This window comes from Rhopalosiphum padi, chromosome 4 (genome assembly GCF_020882245.1).
Source record: "Rhopalosiphum padi isolate XX-2018 chromosome 4, ASM2088224v1, whole genome shotgun sequence".
Lineage (NCBI taxonomy): Eukaryota > Metazoa > Arthropoda > Insecta > Hemiptera > Aphididae > Rhopalosiphum > Rhopalosiphum padi.
Window position 1 is genome coordinate 16,744,231 of NC_083600.1, and position 25,951 is coordinate 16,770,181.

The 25,951-nt window shown below is 27.9% G+C and overlaps 1 protein-coding gene across 1 annotated transcript in view; it reads right to left on the reverse strand.

The window, feature by feature from the left end:
• Nucleotides 1-7,965: 7,965 nt before the first annotated feature.
• Nucleotides 7,966-25,951, reverse strand: part of LOC132929053 (protein tolkin-like) — a 52,500-nt gene continuing 34,514 nt past the window's right edge. The window contains exons 9-19 of the mRNA XM_060994098.1: nt 23,757-23,879; nt 22,905-23,056; nt 21,153-21,348; nt 18,484-18,606; nt 12,689-12,849; nt 12,599-12,607; nt 12,179-12,365; nt 11,287-11,540; nt 10,157-10,370; nt 9,823-10,073; nt 7,966-9,491 (exon numbers count right to left, since the gene is read on the reverse strand). Coding sequence (XP_060850081.1) covers nt 9,159-9,491; nt 9,823-10,073; nt 10,157-10,370; nt 11,287-11,540; nt 12,179-12,365; nt 12,599-12,607; nt 12,689-12,849; nt 18,484-18,606; nt 21,153-21,348; nt 22,905-23,056; nt 23,757-23,879 — 2,003 coding nt within the window. The 3' untranslated portion in view covers nt 7,966-9,158. The remainder of the gene's footprint in view (nt 9,492-9,822; nt 10,074-10,156; nt 10,371-11,286; nt 11,541-12,178; nt 12,366-12,598; nt 12,608-12,688; nt 12,850-18,483; nt 18,607-21,152; nt 21,349-22,904; nt 23,057-23,756; nt 23,880-25,951) is intronic.

A 25,951-nucleotide genomic window follows, 5' to 3' on the forward strand; every position in this document is an offset into this window, starting at 1 on the left:
AAAGCTATTGTAATATTTATTTTTCACGTTCCGCAGAAAGTCATAAATCTATATATCTTGTGTAAGCCGGACACACTACGAACGGACACAGGTGATGGTGGTGGTGTACAATGGTGGGGCGTAACACGATTGCGCACTTTTTTACCTTTTTACCTGAAAAAATACAACACGATTGTGCATCTTTTACCTTTTTTCTTAGAGTTATATTTAATTAAAAAAATTTACCAACATTAATAATAACGTAATATGAATAGTCAAAAAAAAATAATAATAATAATACACCACACTAATTTATTATTACGACGCCTCAAAAAAAAAAAAAAAATATATAACAAAAAATAAGTTCTAACTTTTTAGCACAAAAACGTATTTTTAGGTTAGGTTACAATTACTTATATATCATATGATGCCGCTTTTCTACCAATTTGATGGGCAACTGAATTTTCAACAAAAGCAAGAACAACCAATGGGTCAGAATCTTTCCATTACCACTATATAAGTCTATAACGCTCAGTTGTATACATCTCATCCATCTACTTACCAAGTTATACATATTTTATTGGATATTCAAAACGAATCTTATTTAAAAATATATAATATAAAACAGCGAAATATTAAAAAGACTTGTAAAGAGCAAGAAGAAAATATTGCATTTATAATAAATATTCGGAAAAGATATAAAAATAATGAGATATCTTTAAATTATTATTTACTCAGATTAGGACCATGTTTTTGTGCTAAAAATTTATAAGAACTTGATTTCTGTTATATAATTATTTTTTTTTTTTGACGCGTAATAATAAATTACTGTGATGTAAGTATTATTTTTGCTCAAAGAAAAAAGGTAAAAGGTGCGCAATTGTGTTGTATTTTCTCCAGCGGGCGTCCGTCGTGTCTGGGACACGTCTTTGAACATACTGTACCTTTATAATAATATCATATATTATTATAGAGTCTATATATTATTATATTTCGATCGTAAATGTGTTATTCATTGGATGATTAAAATGACAAATTATATTACATCGAGATCTCTTATGACGAAAACATGTGGACAGAAGCAGTCTGTCCGTCGTATACAGTTTAAGTTTTACGCGCTAAAATTGAATGGCTGCGATAAATAACTTTGAAAATCTGATTTTATGAATTGGAAAACGAATTGTTGAAATGGTTGTTCAATAACGAAGACCCAAACGATAATTTCGTAACTCAATTAAATAATCCAAAGCGGTGAGCAACATTTTTCTACTGATATGTTTAGTAATTTAAATAACTTTAATACAGGTTTGCGAAGTAAAGATAAAAATATATTAACATTAATTGTTAATCCAAATGGTCTTTACGAAAACACTACCGTTGAATATATCGCACGTATAAAAAAAACAACTACAAATCTGTCTATTATAACCGCGTATATTGATTACTCAAATAAAAAAATTTACTTCTGATTTAACCGTCATCTCGTGGTATAAAAGGAAACAACGATAAATTATATTCCATTTCGATTTTCGATTTAAATGGTAACTTTTAATGCGATGAAATGATTCAACATTCAAGTTTAGTGTTTGTATCAACGAAATAAATGGTAAGTGATAACTGGTTCACTGTGTGTATTGAATATTCCACGGCGTTATCGTGATATACTTTTTGTTAACCACACGACTCAACCAATAATTGCATTGCTAATTTTTTTCTCATTAAGCATTAATAGTTCAAATGTTTACAAAATATGTCAAAATCGCGTAAATTTGAAAGGAATTTTGAAGTTGAAAATTCATAAAATTTTTGTAATTTATATCTAAGGTTAAAAAACCCAATACAAGGTTCTCCATCATACCTTTTTCTTCAAATAACCGCAAAAAAAAAAACTAGCGTCAATATAGAAAAAATTTTATGAGCGTATGAAATTTATTATTTACAAAATCGAGTAAAATAACGATGTATTACAATTTAAATATAATATATCCAACTAATTATTTTAGACTGACAAATCATCTCCGTTCAGAATTGTTTTTCGTATACAATGATACCTTTCATTGCATTCAAATTTAACATATCCATTAAAGTGACCTACTCTCTATCTCTACTATACAGCAGAGCGATATCCACTTGCCAACATTTTTTTTTTTTACTATTAATAACTTGTTTTCTATTATGAATTTTATCAGACAGATAATTTTGTTTCAAAAGTTTCTAAAAAAATTTAAAAGTTAAATTTGCCAGACACCGCGGTTGCATGATATCGCGGTGTACCGACGAATCTGTTCTACGCAACATATTATTGTATCTGATAAAGTCGTAGTGGAATGATTATCACAAAACGTATAAGTCAAAAACCAAGAATTCGAGATAATATAAAACCGCACCTACAATGTTCTCGATAAAGCAATTTGAGAATTTGAGATATTCCTTCACGCACACGTTTGTCCCCCAGAGTAAGATATAGTACTTAATTTTTTCTTTTGAATACCAAAGAAGAAAAAAATCGAGTTTAATTATTTTCGAATGGTTAAATGAATTATCAAAATAAATTTGAACATCTATCTCCAGCTCCATCGTAGCAATCGTAAGTTTTATTCTAATTTAGCGTACAGAAATCAACAATAAGTATAATATTATGAAATTCATGTTTTTAAAATGACTGTAGTATTTCAGAAACCGTCAGCTGTGCTTTTAATTTTAACGCAAAAACAAACAATTTTCAAACTTAATGCAAAATTCGTAGAAAAAAAAACATGAGATAAAAACGTTTTTGGAGTGGGCTAGCATGCAACGGCATAATAGTTATAGTATAATTTATTGTACGTTATTATGACATTATATCATTTATATCGTCGTGATTATTCAACATCGAAAACTCCTAATCGAATCGCGATTTCTCGAATATCATCATTTATTTATACACGCACGCGCTTGCATGTATATAATATGTATATTGTATATAGTACTATAGTGTATACAATATATATATATACGTTTGATAACAAAACTATGATAATTGACGCATACTAATCAGGCTCTAATATTGCACCACGCATCGTAGTATCCGGCCACACATTATATTAATAATGAAATAATAAAATATTAAATATGCGGACGTGCGACTGTTTGTTTTTTTTCACGATTTTTATTTTATACATTCGCTCGTGACCATCACTTTCCCGTTGCATCTGGACGACGGCTTGGCCCGCGGACCGTCAAATAGTTAATATTGGTTTTCAAACGGTTTATCATAACGCAATATTCTTACAATATTATATTATACTAAACATGTTTTAATTATTACGATGTGACGCAATAAAAGTGGTCCGAGCCGTCACGCGCACGAATAGTATTACAATAATGCAAACAGCGGGCGGAACGGAAATTATTTATAACGGCGATTTTTCGACTATCAATCGATTTTACGATGCTCAGAAAACACGATAATCGACGTGAATACTAAAAACCTATGTATGGATGACGATCACTGATTCGTGTTTAAATGACATATTTTCCGTACGCGTCCAGCGACCAACACGCGATATGGGCAGCGCCTACAGTGCGCAATATATATAATATTATTTTAAACGGTTTGTTTACGACCATGATTGTATTGGGCATATTATTTCTTGGTTAGGTTTATGCATGTTTTAGAATAACATACTTACACTATGTTGTAATAAAAATGTGATTAAAATTATTATTTATAAGTAGCGCTTGCACATTGTCAATAAACTGGTCAACATTTAGATTATTACTAGTGAAAATCCAATAAAAGTAAAATAAAAAAAAAAAACTACTATATTATATAGTTTTAGTAGAAAGTTCACTAAAATGTTGTTACTTATTAGGTCTTTTAGTATTATGTTCCTTTAAGTTTAAGCATTAAACTATCAAACATTACAAATTTACAATAACACTAGGTATACTTGCTTTTAAACTGATAAAAGATTATCGTTATTTTAATTTGTTTATTGATATTGTTGAAAGATAAAACTTATGGATAAACTTTAAACTTTAAAGATATCAACTTTTTTTAATTTTCAAACCTGTAGAAAAATTATTTATACATTATATCTATGTATTTTATTTTATACTCGTACATTTATATTACTTATTAGTTTTTATTAACACCTTTAATTAACTAAATACTCTTGTTATTTATTATTAGCTAGGTATATATAATATGAATTTATTAACTACATTTTTAAAACTTTACATATCTAATTATTTTAGTCTAAGGCCTGTATAGGTATTTCAAATTGTTAATACTTTTTTCAACTTCCGTTTAAAACATTACATAATAAGTGTTTTATATAAAGGAAACCATTTTTATTTTATTAATTTAGTTAAATTGATTTGCTTACAATTAGACAATTGGTTTATTAGAAAAGTTGCCATTCTCATTCCTCATACTTGTATAATATACAATGTATATGCTTAAGTATATACTCATGTACGTATATAGGTACTAAAGATCTATCTAGTTTCATGTTGTATTATTAATTTGAATTTGAATTGCTATATCAGCCAATTTGTATAAAAATATTAAGATGTTTTCTTTATTTTTCTAAGTAAATGGCTAACTTTACTTGTTGTATTTATTGTTCATATCATTCGAAAAGGGATTTGATAGACATATTTACGTGGCTTGAACGATGAATGTATTTCGTTATGCACCTTCTTTTATGGAATATGATCTTTTTAATGCCATATTATAGGATGAGTTTCGATCATCTGCAGTGAAGTACGATCAGTTAGACTACAAAATTGGATAAATTATTCAATTGAACGTGTGTTTTGTTTCTACTAAACCTAAAATGTGGACGATAGTTTGTATATAAATGTGTTCAAATTTTTAGTTAGCATTAGTGGTAAATGTTAAATCCAACCAAATGGAATTTATGATTTTCGTTGCTGTATTTGTTATAACTTATTAATATTTTATGTCATACCGGATACTGATATAATGTGTATCTTTTGATTAAATAAAATCCGATTCTGGTTTCTGTTTTCCACACTAACCTCGATAATATCTGTCATACTATATTTTTGATAGAACTATAATATTTAAAATATAATAATGTGTAATAGTAACAATACAATTATTAAAATATTTTAATTTGTAGGACATAAGTGTTTTTTTTTATAATTCAAATTGTACTAATAGTTATAAATTAAATAATATACTTACAATAATAATTTTTATCATTATTTGTTCCGCTATCAGTGTCTACTATCTAATTTTATCTAATCTAACCACTAACCACCAAATGATGTATATTAAAGTTGTTCAAAATGGCTGTAATAATACAAACTTTTAGCAGGTATGTATATATAGATACAAGACTGTTTAGGTATTTTCGGGATGAAATTATTAATATGTATAAAACTTACTCTCAAAGTTTAACTTAGTATATATAATTGCTTTTAAAAAGTAATTTTGTAATAAAATAGAATACGACATAATAAAATTGTACTCATATGGAAATACTTAAAACAAAACCGTCTCAGTGAACAAAAAATATATATTTTCTCAACAAAAAAAAGTATACAGAATCTAAGCTTTTATTTCATTTTTATCATACATATTACACTCAACCTAAAAATAAAACCATTCCCAAGTGAATAAATTTTAATTTCGTATATTTTACGGTAATTTTCATGTACTTTTGATTGTCCCATAAAGTCCACACCTAGGGCCTTTGTTTTTCTAATTTTTGTTAATGATTTGTCCCAGTTATTTGATAATACTGTAAAACTATTACTTTTTGCAAATAATGACAAATCAATAAATTCTAAGATATTACAAGATCATATAAATAAGCTCTACACCTGTATAGCATGATATACTGTCTTTATTTAAAAATTGATAAATGTAAAATGATATCATTCACAACTGTTAAACAAACAGTTCGATCCATGATTTAGCCTCACTCAACAGAGTCAAAATTTATCTACCTACGTATTTAAAATATCTGATGTTAGTGCAATACAAATTGTTGCTTACATCACAAAAACCCATAAATTATCCAGATTATCCTATAAGACATAAAAGCATCGGTTATAAATTAGTTTAGATTCACTAAATTTCTTAGCATATAAAAGAAACTTTTACATATTTTATTTATTAAACGGTGTCATTGATTTTCCACATTTTTTGGCTTTAAATATAAGTATTTAGGATACTTTATATTTCATATATAATTATCCAAAGTATTGTAACGTTATTTATTGTCAATTTATTTAAATCATAATATTATATTCAAACCGCTTCCGCCCGTTAAATATATTAATAAATTAATAACGGCGGTATATGTAGCTCCAGTACAGATGTGCCCGAGAACACAAACACGATGTAAAGTCGCTCGACGAACTATGTATGAGTATAACATTAAACACTATAATGTGTGTTAAATATATACAATTTACTAAACACAATAATAAATTATAGTATCTCTATTCTCTATATATTTTATTGCAAAAGAAATTTTTCGTTTACTTTTCCGTACTTCTCAGGGTTTAATAAAAAATAATATTTAATATAATAAACATAATATGTCCAACCAAAAAGCAATACTAAACTGTTGTAATTACTCATCGTATCAGAATTTATCTGTTAGATTTTCAACAGATCTGCTCTAGCTCTATAATTATTGATATCAGTGCCGTAATCGAATATATTTGTACACTGAAAGCAGCAACAGTGCAACACAATATAAATAATTGCCTATGTACCTATATAATAATCTAGTCCACGTCTTTACTCATTGCTCGCATGTGTGTAGTTACTGCAGTACAACAATCTCGCAACAGTTTTTGAAACGTCGCGTTCACGTGCTGGCCTATGTGTAAATTTTGAATTTGAAAATTGCTTCATTCGAACTAGTCGAATAAAAATATCGATTGTTGACACAAACACAATATTATTATAATAATATGAAGGATTGACGAAAAATACGTTTAAAATTTCAATTGATTTACACGCGAAAACTACAAAAACAAGTGACGATAAGATAGCCGATTTAAAATTAATACCAAAGGTTAGAACAACAATACTATGAACTTGTAAAAATCCTGTATTGACGGTTATTTTTCTTTACTATTCTTTTTTTCTTTTGATTACTACTTAATATATGTTATAGAATGAGATACCTATCGTTATATAATGTTATTATATTTTAAAACATCATATTAAAGGTAGTCTTTTACAGTAAATACTAATAAAAATCGAATGATTAAAAAATTAAATGCTTTTATCCTAACATTCCGCCTATTGTTTTGTGTGCGTCGTTAATATTTTCTTTTTTTTAACGCACACATTTTCAAAGGTTAAAATTATCTTTATAATTTCTAGTTCTTTGGCGACTTACACTTCGTCATTCACGGACGAGTCGCTATACATTTGAAACCATAAACAATAACGTATGGTGTAGCTGTGTGCGGCAATCATACTTATATAATATATAATAATATAATAATATTATTGTCTAAACTTAGTGCAATGACGGTTTTTCAATATTTGATCGTGCAGACAAAGTTCATAGTGTACATTATTATCGCGTCCGTTGTTCCCGATTATCCAAATATCCAGACGCGAACGCGTTACTTTTATTTTTATTTTTTTATCACGAAAGCTACGTAATAATAATAATTATATTAACTATCTATTGATATAATATAATATGTTGTTTATAAATCGCGGTAACAATGAAAATCTATCGATCGGCATATATTGACCTATCGCATTATAATGTTTTGTATACATATAATTTATATATATAGTATATACGTGTGTTTTTCTTTCAATCGCGGACAACAGGTGCTAACCTTTATTGATAACAAATAAAACGTATTAAATAATATACATCAAACGCTGATGACAATAATAAATAAAAATTTTAAATTATTTCTGACCTTTGAGGGAACCTAATGAAAACAATAATTATTGTTATGCGTGTAATCCAAAAATACAAAGCAGCATTCAAAACACACAAGAAATATTGTTTATTTTGTTATTGGTTATAAACGATTATCAACATTTTCGTTTGAATAATAATAATAATAATAATAATAATAATATAGGTACAATGATATTTTATTTTTATGTCACATTAAAATAACACACGCGGGGTTTTTAAACGTTACGATTAAACAAAAATTATATAATAACGTACGACTTGCAGGGTGGGTCCTATATGCCTATCCGCGTAGCTGTACCGGCGATCTCGACACGTTTTCATAATGTATTTCTTCCATCGGCGACCATGTGGCATATCGTATATTAGCATTCGACGACCGCGTATCGTTTTGTTTCACGTACGGCTGGTATAACGTCATAATTTAGGAATCTCGTCCAAACGCGGTAACACTATTATCATCGACATTCGACATATGTCTAATACCTGGTGGGCGGTATAATATATGCACACTTTTGGAATATTATCATAAACGTCTCCGGAAAAACATATTATTAAAAAAAAAAAAAAAAAAAATACTGGTACCGTAAAAACAAAAAAAAATATCGAATTATCGAAACGTACAAAAGTAAAACTAGTAAAATATAATAATGATAAAAATATTAATAATAATAATAATAATAATATTATTTGAAACGACGTCGAGATCGATCGGTTCGCGTAACGCGGAAATCGTACGATACGACGGTGGTGTTATTATATAACAAACTCAATAATAATATTATCAAGCGGATGACAATTTCGACGGGTGTGTCTAAGACTGGACATTAATCGTGGAGTTCGTGGCGCGCGTATATCACATATATCTATCATATAATACATATGAGATCAACGACTTGCTAAAACCGTACATGACATCGATATTTTATTATATATTATTATATGTATGACACGGCGAGTCGGTCGTTTTCTATTTGGCACATATAATGGTGTGAGCGGCTCCGACTGCAGTGCAGTTTTTACGATCCAATAAGAACAATAACATACAACGGGCACCCGTTACACGTACGATAATGATAATTATTATAAATAGGGGTCTCGTAGAGGTAATATTCTAGAAATCGCTACATTAAATAATTATAATAAACTAATGGTTTGCTTCTTTTTTGAGTATTTTTTTTTTTTTTGTGATTTCTTAACCGTCCGTCGTCGCCGGGTTACTATGTTTATATTATGATATCGTATATCGTATCGTCATCACGGACTTTTGACGGCGAGCATGTCTTCGTCATCGTCATCTTCGTCATCGTCATCTTCGTCTCCACCGCCCCCGCCGTCACTATCGCCATCGTCTCCATCGCCATTCGTCTGGTTCGACGACGACGGTTTGTTTTTCTTTTTTTTGTTTTTTTTATTCTTATGGAAGGCCAAATCAACGTCGTCTTCATCGGTTAACGATGAATATTCGACACTGGGGTTCATCGACTCCACAGCTATGTACGATGCGGAAAATCCTTTGCTCACGATCGTGCTGTCTGTCTTAAACCGAAGCAACAAAGCGTCGTTTGTTGATATCACATCCGTCGGATTCTGAAAATTTTAAAACGTTGATTAAGTTTGATTTAGTTAGACAGGTTGGAGGGGTGGGTCAATATTAATTAACTTATAGGTCGTGTAACTTAACATCCGTCATATACAAATACAATCAGTTACAGTTTTTCTCTCTATAAAAATATCTATTAAATTACTCACTAGTCACCATGATTTACGGATAACGGATTTTCATAAACATTTTAAACGGGCAAATAACGACCGTGGCTTAATATTAAATTATTTAATGCTATAAATCGCCACCGTGAATGATATAAATGATATATTACATTATTTTATAGCAGAACGTCGTTTTAAATATTATACTAACAGTCGGTCCACAGAATTTTCCGAAGAACGGTCCGCTGGTGTCCAAGCTACTCCACACTTCCACGTAGTCGTACATACAATCCTTTTCGTCTTCCAGTTCGAAAGTCAAGAATGTCAGGTGCACGTTCATGTTGGCTTTGGCTTCGATGGTCCATTCGCACATAGCGTCGCTATCGTAGTTCAGATCGCCATAATTGGAATGCGAGTAAAAGTGTTTTACGTTGTTCGTGGCTATCAGTCTACCACCGCAAACTGCGAAAACGGTGAGCGATTATTTACTATAATATAACATATTACCTAATTTTGGACATATATTGCTCATGTCGACGTCTTACCCGTGCTGTGCGTAGCCAAAAATCCTTTACGTTGTACCGATGCATCGCTTTTGAAGGCCAAGTAAAGTTGATTAGACGAGGATACTATGGGATGTGGGATCTTGGAACCGCAAAACCGTCCGAGAATCTGCGAATCTGGCGTGGGCCCGTCGTAGAACGTAATGTGATCGTACGCGCACTCTTGATGCGGTTCCATTTCAAATGTATCGAACAGCTACAATATATAATTATATCATACATCATCATCATTATCATCACAAATATATAGACATAATATATATATATAGTTAACGGAACATTAAAGGATCGCGAAAAGTGGGCTCACTCTACGCCCTGTGTAAGTAGATAGTATAATATATGTTATTCGATTTTACGTGAACTTATGCTACTGTTATTATTATTATAAATGTACACTACGACGCGGTGCGATTGTACAAAATATAATAATATAATGATCGTTTTATGTATATTACGATGATAACGATCAGTTTGCAGCGGGGCCCGGAAATGTTCGCGCTATAAAAGCCGCACACGTTTACTGATGACCTAACATACAACTATAATAATAAGTATACCATAAAAATGAAAAATATTGTGAAGCACCGATTTATAGTTTATTTATTCTTCGTGCGCTGCAGCAGACGTGTATTTATATTATTCATTATACAATAATAGTATTTTCTCTAATAATTATGCACAGGGAATATTTGTTTAAACTGAGTAAATCAATCATTTGTGAAAATTGAATTCCAACCAATTATATAATATAATATACAAGTTTATCTAAAATGTATCTAAAGTGTATCTTAAATGTAAAAATATATTGAAATAAACGCCGTTCCCTTCCGAACACTTATCTATTACTCGAAAGAAAAACTATAGATAAATCAAATATTTTGTATTCCGAGCTTAGAAAGATAATGACTAGTAATAATTACAATTTGCAAAACAAAGTTGAATTCTCAGTAACTAGTAGTAACTAAATTCAACGGTTCTTGTCAATTGTACGTTAGGTGTAAGTCAGCCAATAATAAAAGCTATTACGGGAAACACATGTCATATAAATTGTTGTACAATATAGAAACAACCATTGGTGTCATTATTATTATTATTTCAGTCATCGTGGTTACCACTTTGATCCTGTGGCCTGGGGTGGTGGTAAAATGCCAGACGCAATCCTTCCGGCCCGGATATGAGTCCGGGTAGTTGGGGCTGGAAATGACGTCACGTGGGGCCGAAATCTCATGCTTACAACCACCCTCCTTGCAATCATGTTTGTTCTCGTGCAATGTAAATCCGTTGTTGCACGTGCACTCGTATGATCCGGGAGTGTTTTTGCACTCGTGTTGGCATCCGCCGTTGTTGACGGCGCACTCGTCCATGTCTAAGAACAAAACAGCACAGTCCACGCGGATCAAATACCATATATAAATAATTTTGTACTTGGATAGTTTTTAAACAATTGTGATAAAGAAGTTTATTTTATTTTATCGTATATGAAATTGTCTATAAGTATACAACCAAATGTAAATAGTTAATTTATATTGTATATAAAAAAGGGGGAACAAATATTGAATACAAACGAACGGTACTATAATGATAGGAACAAAACAGTTACGCATGTAATATGTGAAAAGTCGGTAAACATTATCATAACCCTTCGGTAACCTTCGAGTTTCGCTGAATTCATATAATATAAAAACAAAATGTTGTTTTAAGTAGTAAAAATGCATAATATTTAAAAATATATCAATGTAAATATTATATAATATATTACATTTTATATTATGAGCAAAACGGATGTTTAAAATCTCGATATTTTTAAAAGTATATATATATGAAACGAATTGTGTATTAATGTATAATATAATCGACATCAAACCGAATTAGTGAGCTTTATTTGCTTTGTTATGGCATATACTTCATACTTATTTTAAGAAACTTATTTAATACTTTCCGATTCAATACGTCCCATTAGCTTAGTAAACTATAGTCTATATTCATACAAGCACAATGCCTTACCAGTAAAGAAAACTGCAGCAAATCCGGTCTTATGCACAGAGCTGTCCGACTCAAATTCCACGCGCAGTGCATTTGCCTCCGAAGTTATCATGGATGGTGCTTCTTGACCGCAGTACACCCCATGCTTCCTGAGTTTGTCCGAACCAATTTTGCTGTACACCTCCACTCGGTCGTATTCACATTCAGCCTACGAAGAAAAAAAACAAGGTAAACGTCGCGTCAAATATTGAATAATAAAATTCCATTATTCTAACGAACGATGACAGCCCGCGGCTGCCCCGAGTACGCTACAGCTTTTTAATACATCAACACGTGGTTTAAGTACACAGCACCGCGTATGATATAAAACAATATTAGAAAAATTGTATTTTTTCATCCGTCCGTTGAATATAATATTATTTCTTATGCTCTACCGCTCACCTGGTGTAACTGAAAAGTAGAAACAAAACATAAATACATAGTTTACGTGGAATACATAACCGCAATAAGCTTTGATGGTATTTTACTCACGTTGTTCCCTTCCAAGTCGAAGTGAGTAAAGTTCAATGTGATTTTAAACTGAACTGGCGCTATTATTTCCCATATGCAACTTTTATTTCCGGGATACAGGTCTGGAAACGAAGGACTTGTAATTGTGCCATTGGTCGCTTCGATAATACCACCGCAAGCGTCTGAAAATAGCGTTGAATAATACGATAAAAAATACATTTTACTTTTATTATTATTATGTTTGTTACAATTTTTTTATTCGTAAAACAAGTATATTAGAATAATAAAACGTCGTAGTTTAGTATTCAGATTTCAAAATTCAAGGTTGGTTTGTCATAACCACGACTATTACGAATGTGAATCGTAATATTATTTATGATAATTTATTTTAATATATTCTATTATAATAACTATATATAAGTGTACAGAACATATTTCCCAAATTAATTAATTAATTAATAAACGAACATTTTAGCACGTTTAAATATACTATGAAATCGACAATAATCAATGACATTTTTTTTCATTATAATAATTATTATTGTTATAATACTATATAATTTCAACACGTTATTTTAATGACACGGGAGGCATAGGTTAATAACGCCAATAAAAATAAAACAATATTTATCTCACGAGAACAATAAAAATATTATATAAAGCTTTCGATAAAAGGAATTTTAATAACACGCGCGGCGACAAATGACCCATAAACATATTATTATCAGCATTGTATAATGGCAGACGGCAGTAAATGGTTATAATAATTGCAATGTATATATATATATATATATATATTAACACCAGCACATCACACCAAATATAAATGTATAATTATTTGATATATATAATACTATCTACTAATTATTAATTTGTTTATTCGATCAACTAATAAATATAAATTAATTACGACGATGATATTTATAATAATTGCAATGTGCATATATTATATATTACTAGGTATTACCTAATACCTACCTATTCGACGTGACGTTTGAAATATAAATTTACCAAACGAATCACCTAAAAAAACTTTGGTCACTAGTGTATTTTATTTCATAATAAAATATAATATAAAATAGTTTTTAATAGAGATTAATTGCGTAAAGTATATTATTTATATGCTTATAGAAATGGATGCATTTCAACCATTTAAAAAATAATAAAATTGAAAATATCGAAAATATCGAAAAACTACATATACATTTAATGTATATTTAAAATATATAATCAGTTAAGATTGTTTTTATAGTCCAAACTAGTGGACAGTGGCAAAATATTGTTATATCTGGTATAAATATTACTAATTATACTTAGGTAAACCTGAAAATACTGTGTAGACGCAGAAAATATAATGTTCTTATCTATATTCGAATTATATTATACGTATACAAATTTAAATAAAAAATTGAATATTAACGTTGAAAAAGAGAGATTCTGGACAAGAAAATATTATTTGAATAATTTATATAAGTACGTAGTTAATATTCGATCGCGTTATTGCGTTTTCATTCGAGTCCGCAATGGTGTGAGCCAAAAATTGTTAAGGACTCATGACTTAAGGGAACCATGACTTTGCTCAACTATGTGAGACATTAATAACGTGTTGCCAATAATTCAAAATCTATCCAGAGGTGCAGTGGTAGAGTTTTACTATAAGAATTCCATGAGCAATCTGCATAGCTGTTTAGGACTATCCGCTTACATAATGCGTGTTTGACCTACTTCCGGGATAGCGTCATCCTAAGTACAAAAATTCGTTTCATCGATTAATCTGTTAAAATGCTCTAAGCAATATTGTTTTTTTCTCGTTTGTATTATAACTTTTTCATTCATCTCTATTATTTTTCTAAAGTTCAAGTGGTCTTATATGATACTATTTTTATTTATTTATTTCATTTATTTTTTTTGTGTCAACACTTTTTATCGAAGAAGATTGCTCGAAAAGTTCTCTATTGATTCTACATTGATTAAACACAGGTAGTACAGAACTTTCCTATACATTTTCGAAAAACACGTCCTAACAGCTATACTAGTACAATGAACACAAAGAAATATTTAATCATAATATGTATACTAACTTTGTACGGATTATACCACGATTTTCTAAATATTTTTATGATTATGGATATATTCTCTTTAAACTTTTCAATGATAATATATTTAATCTGATTTCCCTGAAACCTTTCCGAATGAAAAATTTAATATTTTGTATAGGTATAAAGTTATATGAAACATAAAACATAAATAATCTTAGTAAAAAAAATTAAACTACCTACATGTTAAACTTTACCAACTATATATTTTTAATTTCTGTAAAATCTTTTTATGAGTACATTTACTATAAACCATAAGAGTGAAAGATAATATTCTTGAATTTATTTAAAATGGCTTTAGATTAAAATTATACAGATTAAAACTCGAAATACTGCAAAAGCTTAGTAAATAAAAACTAATAAAGAATAATTTTAATTTTCAAATTACTAATTTCTTATAACCCTATAACAATAAAAAAAATTTGGAAAATTTGTGTTTACAAAATATGGTAATTACTAAAAGCTATAATATATTTGTATTTGAAAAATACCCAGTGATGGTTGTCACCACAATACAATAATAATCGAAAAATTGAATTCAAAAGCTATGAAGATAAATCATTTTTATTTTAATAAACTAATATTATTATTAAGAATAAATACGTCAGATATAATGGTATAATACATAACTGATGTATTAAGTTTTCTAACGCAATCTGTTGATCTAAATCATTCTCAGGATGGCTTAACGCAATTATGGCGTGTTAAAATTGCAGTATATTTTATAAAAAAAAAATCATCAATTTAAAGTCACTGTTGTTAATCTTACTCAAGTTCAACTAAATTAATTTCATACTAACAATTACTGAAATAAATAAACCATTTTATGTTCATTTAGTTTATTCGCTCTAACTTAACGTCTCAAATGAACTCGGGAAAAATAAAAGCGTTTTAATAAAACACGAAATTAAAACTTATAACAGGATATTGTTTTGGGTTGTTTCATTACATTTTTTTAACTTAAAAATTAACGATTATACCGTGTTTAATATTAACACACGACGAACATTAATTTACATCAAAAAGATACAAAAACAATATTAACTGCACATTACACTCAAAACAATATAGTTGATGGCTTATATGCCCTGTAATATTTTTTTTTCTTTTCTATACTTCATACTTAAAAAGACGTATTATGTCTGTTATTTATAGAATTATTCTAAATTCTAAATAAGTTCGATATACAGCAAGTTATGAGTTTATTTTTCAAGATATATTTACACCTATTTTTTAATAATATTATACAATGATAGAGTCTTTGAAAAATAATATGTGCGTGTGAAGATTATTTGGTCTTATATCGTAAATTATCATTTACATTTTTTATTTGATATTTACATAACAAAAATAATCTAAAAATCAACAAAATTATTTATTAATGACGTTTCGTATTACTTAATAGTTATAACTATTTAACTCGTTCAAAGCATCGTAGCATTTTAATTGAATAAAATATTTTCTGGTAAGATTTTTTTTCACTTAGTGTACTAAAACAAAAGTAATTTATTCAACACGCGGAAATAAAGTAAAAAATATTTTTTTTATTAAAAAGCTTATTGAAAATAGTTCATAATGTTTATAATGTATTTTTTTTTTTTTTTTTTGTAGGTTATTCATTCAAACATCGAATCTATAATAAAATTAATATCTAAATATTAATTCATTTACAGTGAGTAAAAACATAGTATTAGCTCCTATTTTTACTTTTGCAGTTTTCTATTTATGATCGTGTTTTGAAGTTTTTGATCAACCATCCCAGCTTAGATGATCAAGCCATTTTCAAAATTTAAATGCACGTAAAAACTTTGAGATCCCGAAAATCATGACAACAAATATTACCGTCACGATAGTTTTTATATACATATTATAATACCAAATATAATAATAATTATTATTATAATTATATTACTACCTTTATAATATAAATTCATGTGAACGTGACACTCTGACACTGCCGTAAACCACAATATCGTTAGCGCCCGATCAAATCGAATTGGCCGTCCGAACGTCATTCTACGCTCATATGCTGTCATATTGCATAATCAGAACGCCGCTCTATCGACGACGATTACATGATGGATGATGATTTATAATATTATTTAATATACTATACGTTATAAAGTTTTAATTTAAGCTCCCTGTTGATACCCCCCCCCCCAATATGTTTCTATATTATTTCTGTTTTATTTTTATTATCATTTTAAAAATTGAACAAATATTATTTCAATCGAAGGCATAAAAAAAAATGAATATAATATTATCATTAATTTAATATTGGTTAGTTTAAATATTAATATATGTTATCATTCAATAATAAATATTACATTGGTTACAAAAATGTGAAAATAATATTTTATTTTAGGAAAAAAAAATCGTTTTTTTAACTTTTGAATGTTTTTAAAATTTAATTATCTTAAATCGGGACGACGAATGCAATCGAGTGAATTTAATTAGAAAGCAAAATTTATTTAAACTTTAAAATTTAATCCACCTCAAGAAAATTAATTATAACTATCAGAATATTTTACACTGATTTCAATTATTTAGTTTTGTTAAGACTTTTTGCACCCGTTTCAATATTTGACTGAAAAATTAACTAATTTTCTCCGTGTCGTAATAAGCTGTTATTATTTTAATATGTATTACATAAATTGTACTTATAATATTAAAAATACCGCAAATTAAGGAGTTTAAAGAATTTACGAGTTGGTTGGTAATTATTATTTAATAGAAAAAATAACAATTAAGTAAGTAACTACCTACAAAAAAAAAGATATTATGGAAAATCGAGATAACGATGAACCCAAAATCCGCATAATATTGTCAAAGTTAATCCTAAAACGAACTGGTAAAATTATTTATCTGGGAAGAGAGAATGAATTATAAATTTAGATTCAGTAGCATTCACAATGTAATAGCCACAAATGATGTCTGTCTCAAATCGTCGAGGCAATATCGAATTTATTCCAAAATCTTATGTGCGACTCCTTACTACTTACTCACTGACACGGACAAGATGGATAAATTATTTTTGTAAATGATCAAAACGCGGGGAGATAAACGCAAAAATAAAAAGGTATTGAAAAAAATAAATCCTGTTGGCTTACCAACACTTCGATCGGTAATGCACGTATAATATTATCGACGAAACGTTCGTTTTTGAAATTTGGTCTTCCGAAATTTTCAATCGATATGTAGCTTACCGTTTACAAATAGATATTGAATATAAAGTGTTATATAGAAATATAAAATAATGTAATATCAAAGGCTATCGAATGACTAAGAACGTTATACCTTTTTGGCCGAACGATTGAGAACAATTAAATTTAACAAAGAACTTACCGCTGACCTAAAAAAAAAACCCCAAAAATAATACGATTGGGAACGAATTTACGTTCAGCGTTGCCATATCATTTATTTGGCTGTTAAACGGTTCAGTAATATAAACATAAAATAAATATTCTTAAAAAAAGTCAATAATTTATTATAATAATCTAATCCAAATAGGTACCTCGTAAACCTGTCATCTAATAAATAAAAAGATTTGAAACAGTATCCATGATTATACATAATAATTATGAACTTATAAAAATATTTAATATATATTATGTATAAAAAAAATGTGAAAAATGTAATAAAAATATACAAAAAATATGAATTATGTAATATATATATGCATAAAAATGTAATAAATATGACAATAAATAAAATTCGTACCTTCACAATGTTTGTTGTCTGAATGTAGCTCAAAACCCACTTTACAAGCGCAATCATATCCACCCAGCGTATTGATGCAAAACTGCTCGCATCCATGATCCACAGAAGTGCATTCGTCGTACTCTACAACAAATGGGAAAGTATAAACAAATATAAGATGGTTATTAGATTAGTTATAAGCAATCATAATATCAATTGAGTAGAGTGTCATGGTATCTCAAAAGTTGAAAGACAATGGACCGACCACAACAACAGAGAATCAATAAATGTTTTTGACAGCTAAAAGATGTACACAAAAATCAAAAATCAATAAATAGGACAATACTACATTGATCTGTTGAACACTGAATATCACAACTAACAGGAAGTCGCAATAAATAGAATAAGAATAGAAAATACTGAAGTTCTATCATAACCAACATGCAATACTAAAATTGCAATTAAGCATTATCAAAATTTTACGAAGGCCAAAAATTAATTCTAGTTAATCTTTATGAAGTTATTGGTTTTTTTTTAAATGTAAAATGTATGATCTCTTACTTGAAAAAAAAAATAATAGTTATACTTTAATATAATATGAATCTCATGTTAAACCTATCGTAACATTCCGTGTCCTTAAAATTGATGATCAAAAAAACTTAAACAGTTTCTAAAAAAATATTTACAAACACAAAACGTTACGTAATTGCAGTACCGCTTATGTGTGTACAGAATATGGATGTGTGTTCGTAAAAACAGAAAAACAATATGCTGTGTTGACGAACCAGCCAAACGAATATTATTCCCACGCGAAATATATAAATATATATATTATGTAATTTATATTTTAATAAGACATTGTGTAACCGCATTTTTATTGTTTTCGTATTTTGCTATGATGGAATATTTTTAATTTACGAACGAAATCAAAACATGTTGTCTTTTATTAATATTATTATCGTTTTAAAATATTTTTTAAACATATTTTATAATATAACATTTTGCAAAGAACATAATAATATTGTAGTTGTATAATTGTTTTTTATTTTCTCTGTTCTAATAACGATAGTTAAATATATATTAGCGTTTATCGCGTCCATGATAAATAAATAAATAGAGATAATACTTCTATGCCTAACCATACAAAGTGATTAATTTAAAAGTGATAATAAATAATACTCTTTTCTCGAAAAATCTTAACGTCTTCAGAAATATAGTTTACATATAAATTGAATATACGCGGATAAGGCTATTTTCATTTCACTTAATTAGACGTACAAATTAGCGGAAAATCTTCATGACCGATATAAAACAAAATGTACGCATTTCGGGCGTTACTCGTCACCCTTCGAAATACTTAAGTAAAGCAATTAAATAAAAAAATATATATTATCCATTTTTTATGCATATTTTCATATTATGCCAAAAGCTATAGGGCATGATCATTAGCGTTTATAATGATTAAATTAATACATTATCGTTAAAAGCTAAATAATTAAATTGTATTATTGATTAAAGTTAAGTTAATATTAATAACGCCATAGCAGTGGAAATTATACTTTGAAAATTATTTGACATTTTGTCTAAAATAATAATTAAACGAAGAATTAAGAATTTACTAATATTATTAAATAATATTTAGTAGTACTTGATACAATTTTAGTTCAAGATTTTTTAATCTCTAAATTATAATGTTTTAAATTTAAATTTAAAAATAAAATATTAAAATATCACATATAAAACAACTCTTTCTTTTAACAAGACACATAATTACATAATATTAGATATTATAATAAAATTAATTACTAACCATATGCATTACAAGAATTGGAGTTGGAATAAGAAGAAGAAAACAAGAAAGTTTACTTGGGAAACTGTGATTTTTGGTTAACTATAAAGAGGTTTTGCCGAAATAGACAAATATACTATCCTATTCGGCTTACAAAATAAATATAAAATATTATCTGCCGGAACTCAATTTCCGTTTTTTGTTATTGGTTTTTCAATTGTGGTTACGTTTTTCTTCGGAAAACGAATTTTTGAACAGAAAAAGATCTAAAAGGTTTAAAATACTATTTATATTATATGCACACATATAGATAGACAGACAAATCGAAATATATATTCTGAAGTAATATTTATCAGAAATCTAATAAAAATTTAAAAAGTGTGATGATATTCCTAATTTATTGGCAGCAGCTTTTTTTTAGGACGTAAAAAAAAAGACTTACGAATGTAATCAAGTGCTAATTTTTAGCAGACTAACAATTAATGTAACCGAGGCCCAGTTTTAAACAGACTAATCTAATCCAACTAATGATCGAAATCATTTTCACGGATGCAATGATTTACAGTCATAAACTTTTTTTATACAAACACAAAAACTCCCATATAACCGTACTTGTACTAGTATACCATCCCATCCAAATCCCAGTTTTTTTTTTTTTTTAATTTATCATTAATCCATTCGAAATAGTAGATAGTACGCCTATATGGATACGGGATCGTAATTTTTAAGCATATAATGTAGGTACATATATTATCATAATGTATACAATACGCATACGCATCACACGGAGTACAGCGGACACATTTATATTTTTTTAACCCGATTATATTTACAAACTGTTTGGAAAAAAAAACGTAAAAGGTCTCAACCGACGAACGTGAACATATTATTTACAGTATACCTTTCATAAATGTGGCGGAAAATCCGGCCTTCTGCACGGAGCTGTCTGATAGAAATTTGACATACAGCTTATTCGTGCTGGAATGGACGTCCAAAGGTAGCTTGTAGCCGCAATACTTGTTTATCAAAGGGCTGTCGGCCGAGTGTCCGTTTCTGATCTCCACGTAATCGTAGAAGCAATTGTCGTGGTTTTCGATCTGCGTTGGATTAATACATAATTTTATATAGGTACACATTCACGTGATGCTCATATATATTGTATAATAATAATATGATCGATACCAGCAAATTAATATTATAAAATATCATGACTCCGACCAAGCGCGAACAAGAGATGCCTGTTAATAATGTATCTAAGTTAACGCTTGGCATAAACATTCAATCACCGAATAAGTTCACGCCCACACATCAGTTTATTTATATATACGAGTATAATACCTACCTAAATTATATAATACGAAACTATATAGCCGGTAGCTATTGATTGCGAATGAGAATTCAATGTTTTATGTAAACCCGTTAATTATATTCATTAGTTAATCGGAGAAAAAAGTTCGACGGATTACTAATTTACGAGCCGAACAATAGAATAAAACAAAATAGTAATACGCTCGAATGTAAGTTCAAATATATGCCATATTAGTGTATTATACAGGCGTATAAATATTTCGAATAACACATAATTTTATTTTAAATTTACCGACAAGTGTGTTATGTACAATAAGAGTAGGGTTGATATAAAACAAAACAGTTCCATAAAATAAAAAAATAAAAGGAAAATTTTATTACGCGTTGTTTATACGCGTTAATTATGGACCGTAAAAATTAGTAATTACACACCATAAAAAGACAATAAGTTTAATAGTATTATGCATTTTACGCGTTCAAATAATCCTATCTACACAATTAAAAAATTGATAACCCATTGCTATCGAGAGTTACTTATATTAGGGGTTTAGGTAAACTTTTTATTTAAAATTTAAAATTTAATTTTTATTTATTAATTCAATTGTTAATAAAGACTTCAGAATGTTAAGGTTTATAAAAAAAAAAGTATAATGTTTTTCAAAAATATTAAAGCTTTAGATTATACTTTATCTTGTTAGATTTAACCTTGAGTTTAGGTCAATAATCGTATCACAAATTTATGTTTAAAATAGACAATCTTAAAATAGTTTGATTAAAAGGAAACTTGCAAATTTCAGAAATTAATATCGCCTATAAATTTATCACAACTAGGAATTGTATTATCTGAGTGAAGAAGGAAAGATGCTTTTTACATGCGATCTTTTTAATAGTAATATTGACTCTCCTGAATTACTTTTAATAATTCGTTTAATTTTACCAGGTATCACAACTTAATAAAAATTAATTTGTTTCATGTTCAGATGATTATAATGATTCTTTTATTAATAAACTAAATTTATATTTATGTTGTTTTTATATGACGTAATTTTTTTAAGCAAAATATGATTTGTTTTAATTAAGTACTATTCAAACTTGATTTTTACTTTATTTGTATTTAATATCTACTTTTCTATCAAACAAGTTTTCATATATTTGATAAAATAAAATAATTTATTTGTATAATTGGGTTTTTACTTAGCCATAATAATAATAAATATATGTGCATAATACTGACTTCATCAAAAACTTTTTAAAATTAATTATTTTATTTTTTTTTTAGACAATTAGGACGTGTCACTAAAACAAAAATTAATTATTTTTACCAGAACTAAAACACAAAATTTACCTCAAATACGTTAAATTTTAATCCAACTTGATATCCCTCTGGTGCTGTAAGTTTCCAAATACACTCTTTGTTCGGTAAATAATCGTCTGGAAAATTAGGAGATTCTAAGTGCCCTTGTTCGTCAGTCACCATGACTTCTCCTCCACAAACGGCTGAAATTAAAAAAGGAAAAATTGGTTATTTTAATATTCACCTGCACTATATATGACCCATTACGACATTTTATAAAAACAATTTTTAATTATTTCAACATTTTTTCTTATCATAACATTCACATAATCCAAATTATAGTTATAAATAGTTTTATTTTCGAATAATAAAATTACGAACTTTTCCATAAGATGATAATATTGTCATATTATAATATTATCATAATAGACTTTATAGATAAGTAAATTCAATATCATGAATAATCACGGAATATTAGGAAAGTATCACTCGTCATAGTACATTAGTACATATCGATAGACAGTTAATGATTTTGCAGTATAAAAGACTAGTTAGACCAGCGCTTCATTGATTTTAGCTGAAGGGTGACTTTTGAGAAAATTGCGTGAAAATATGTGTATTATTATTATAGTATTAATAAAGCTTATACTATGACTGAAAAGTAAAATGGGACTAGTTGATTAACTGATGGCATTTTATAAGGTCTTTATGGGAAGAACGTTGATAACTGTTGCAAGAAATGCGTATATATGTAAACCATAGAACATAAATATTTTTTCAGATTGGTTAGAACGACATATGACGGATATTGTTCCTATAGTTGCTATTAACGACAATTTAGTTATGATAATTTTAACGTTCTTTGAACATTATGATAACTAATAAAACGACGTAATCACTAACCTTCGTAATTTGCAGTGAATCCTTTGTATTTTGTACCTTTGTCAGATATCATAAAGCTGATGAGCATTCTGCTATTGCCAGTCACTATGAGGTCTTGGATGCGAACACTCCCGCAAAACCTGCCTATATTAACAGACGATCAATAATTATTCTTCAATAATTATCATTCCTAATTAAAACTAAATAGTAATTAGTTATACTTTCCGCCGAAATAAACTCGAAATTTAAATATATTTTCTTACTCTAAAATTTACATTATTGTTTATACGAAATATATTTTCCTTGAAAAAAAAACTAAAATTTTACCGTTACTTATTTTAGTTATTACTTATTATACTCGTACACTCCCGTAGACAATTTATTTTTCATAGTAGCTTGAAATTCAAAATTATTTATAAATCTCGAGAGTTTAATTTAATATCCAAACAAATGTAGTATTTATTAATGAGTATGAGATGTAATGCAGTATAATAATGTATATTTTATGTAAGAAGTCTAAGAATTTTAAACGAGCACAATTTTATTTTTAATAATGCCAATTTTAATTTTTAAATTATTCTAAAAATAATTCCAAGACTAAAATACAATTAAATAATTATCAAACATTGTTTCAGTACTGTTGTAATTGTGTCCTATAAATAAATAAAAAAACTAAACAATTATTGGTTGAAATGTATTGTTATAGATTATAGTATACCTACTTGTATGACGTACCTATATAAAATACATAATTACATGAAAATTCAAGTAATGATAAGTATCTATAACATTTTAATAAAGTCTGAGTATATAAATCTGCAAATTATTTCGAAAAATAATTTCATAAAATAATTAACGTAACTAATTCGAAAATAAAAAAACAATGTCGAAAAATGATACTATATATATATATATATATATATAAATAATGTTTATAACTATGATTAGAATAACACCTGTTTAATTAAAAGATTTTAAGTTAGTATTACTAAAAAAACGTAGTTTATTATTATTATTTTATTTTATTTATCGGTCTAAGTAATAAAAATAGCGAAATGTATGATAGTAAATAAAAATAAAATCTCTATTTAAAAAAATATGTCTATATCTATTATGAAAACGATAGGTAGTCATTTAAATTTCGTAAATTATTTTATGACTATGAAATATGATACGTGCATTTAAGATTAAAAATTAAAACTTATATAGTTATATGTAACTATCATCGAGGCAAAGTATCTTAAGAGGACGCCATACCCGCATGTGTAATTTCTGTCTTACTAACGTACATCATAACAAATTTTCGTTCAGCAGAATACATTTTGTGTGTCAACTTTAATATTAGAGTAAATTTACCTATTATCAAATATAAAGGGTAAGAATATTATCTAGGCAATGACACACATATGCTTTTAATGATATTATTATTTTAAAGTGAGTTACAGCTATGCAAAATATTACAACTTTAAAATGTCCATAACTCACTTTAAAATTATAATATCAATAAAATCATATTTCATTGTCTAGACAATATTCTTAACTTTAAATTTGATACTAGGTAAATTTACTCTAATATTAAAGCTGACTCACAGAATTCTGCTGAACGAAATTTTGTTATGATGTACGTTACTAAGACAGAGACAACACATGCGGGTATGGCGTCCTCTTAAATTATAGCGATAATTTAAAATGTATTTTTTAAGTACGAATAAAGTTTTTTTTTTAAATACTTTATCAAAGAAGAACTATTTATGGTACGGTTTTATTTACTCTGCATCAAATACTTTTAGTATATATAATACATGTATTATGTATAAAAAGAACTCTTTGATTAATAATTAGCCTAATAAACAACTATAGTTTTCCAAAAAGGTACCTACTGTAGTAGTACACAATAGTGCACTTATACATTATTTTTTTATATTCGTACACCTGATACTAGGAATTTTAAATAATTGTCAATTTCTGTGTGTGTGTGTGTTTTTGAACACAATTCTTTGCAACAACTTTAGTAATTGGAGTGAAAAAAATCTACTGTTTTCACTGGAAACAATGAAACTTTTAAAATAATATCGCAATAACTATACACTTATACACCCATTACACTCATTACTGCATATGGCGAATAAGACAAAATAAGGGTCATGTAAAGTAAATAATTTTGTGTAAGCTCACTACAATATTATTTTCATAACACAATATCATTTAACATAATA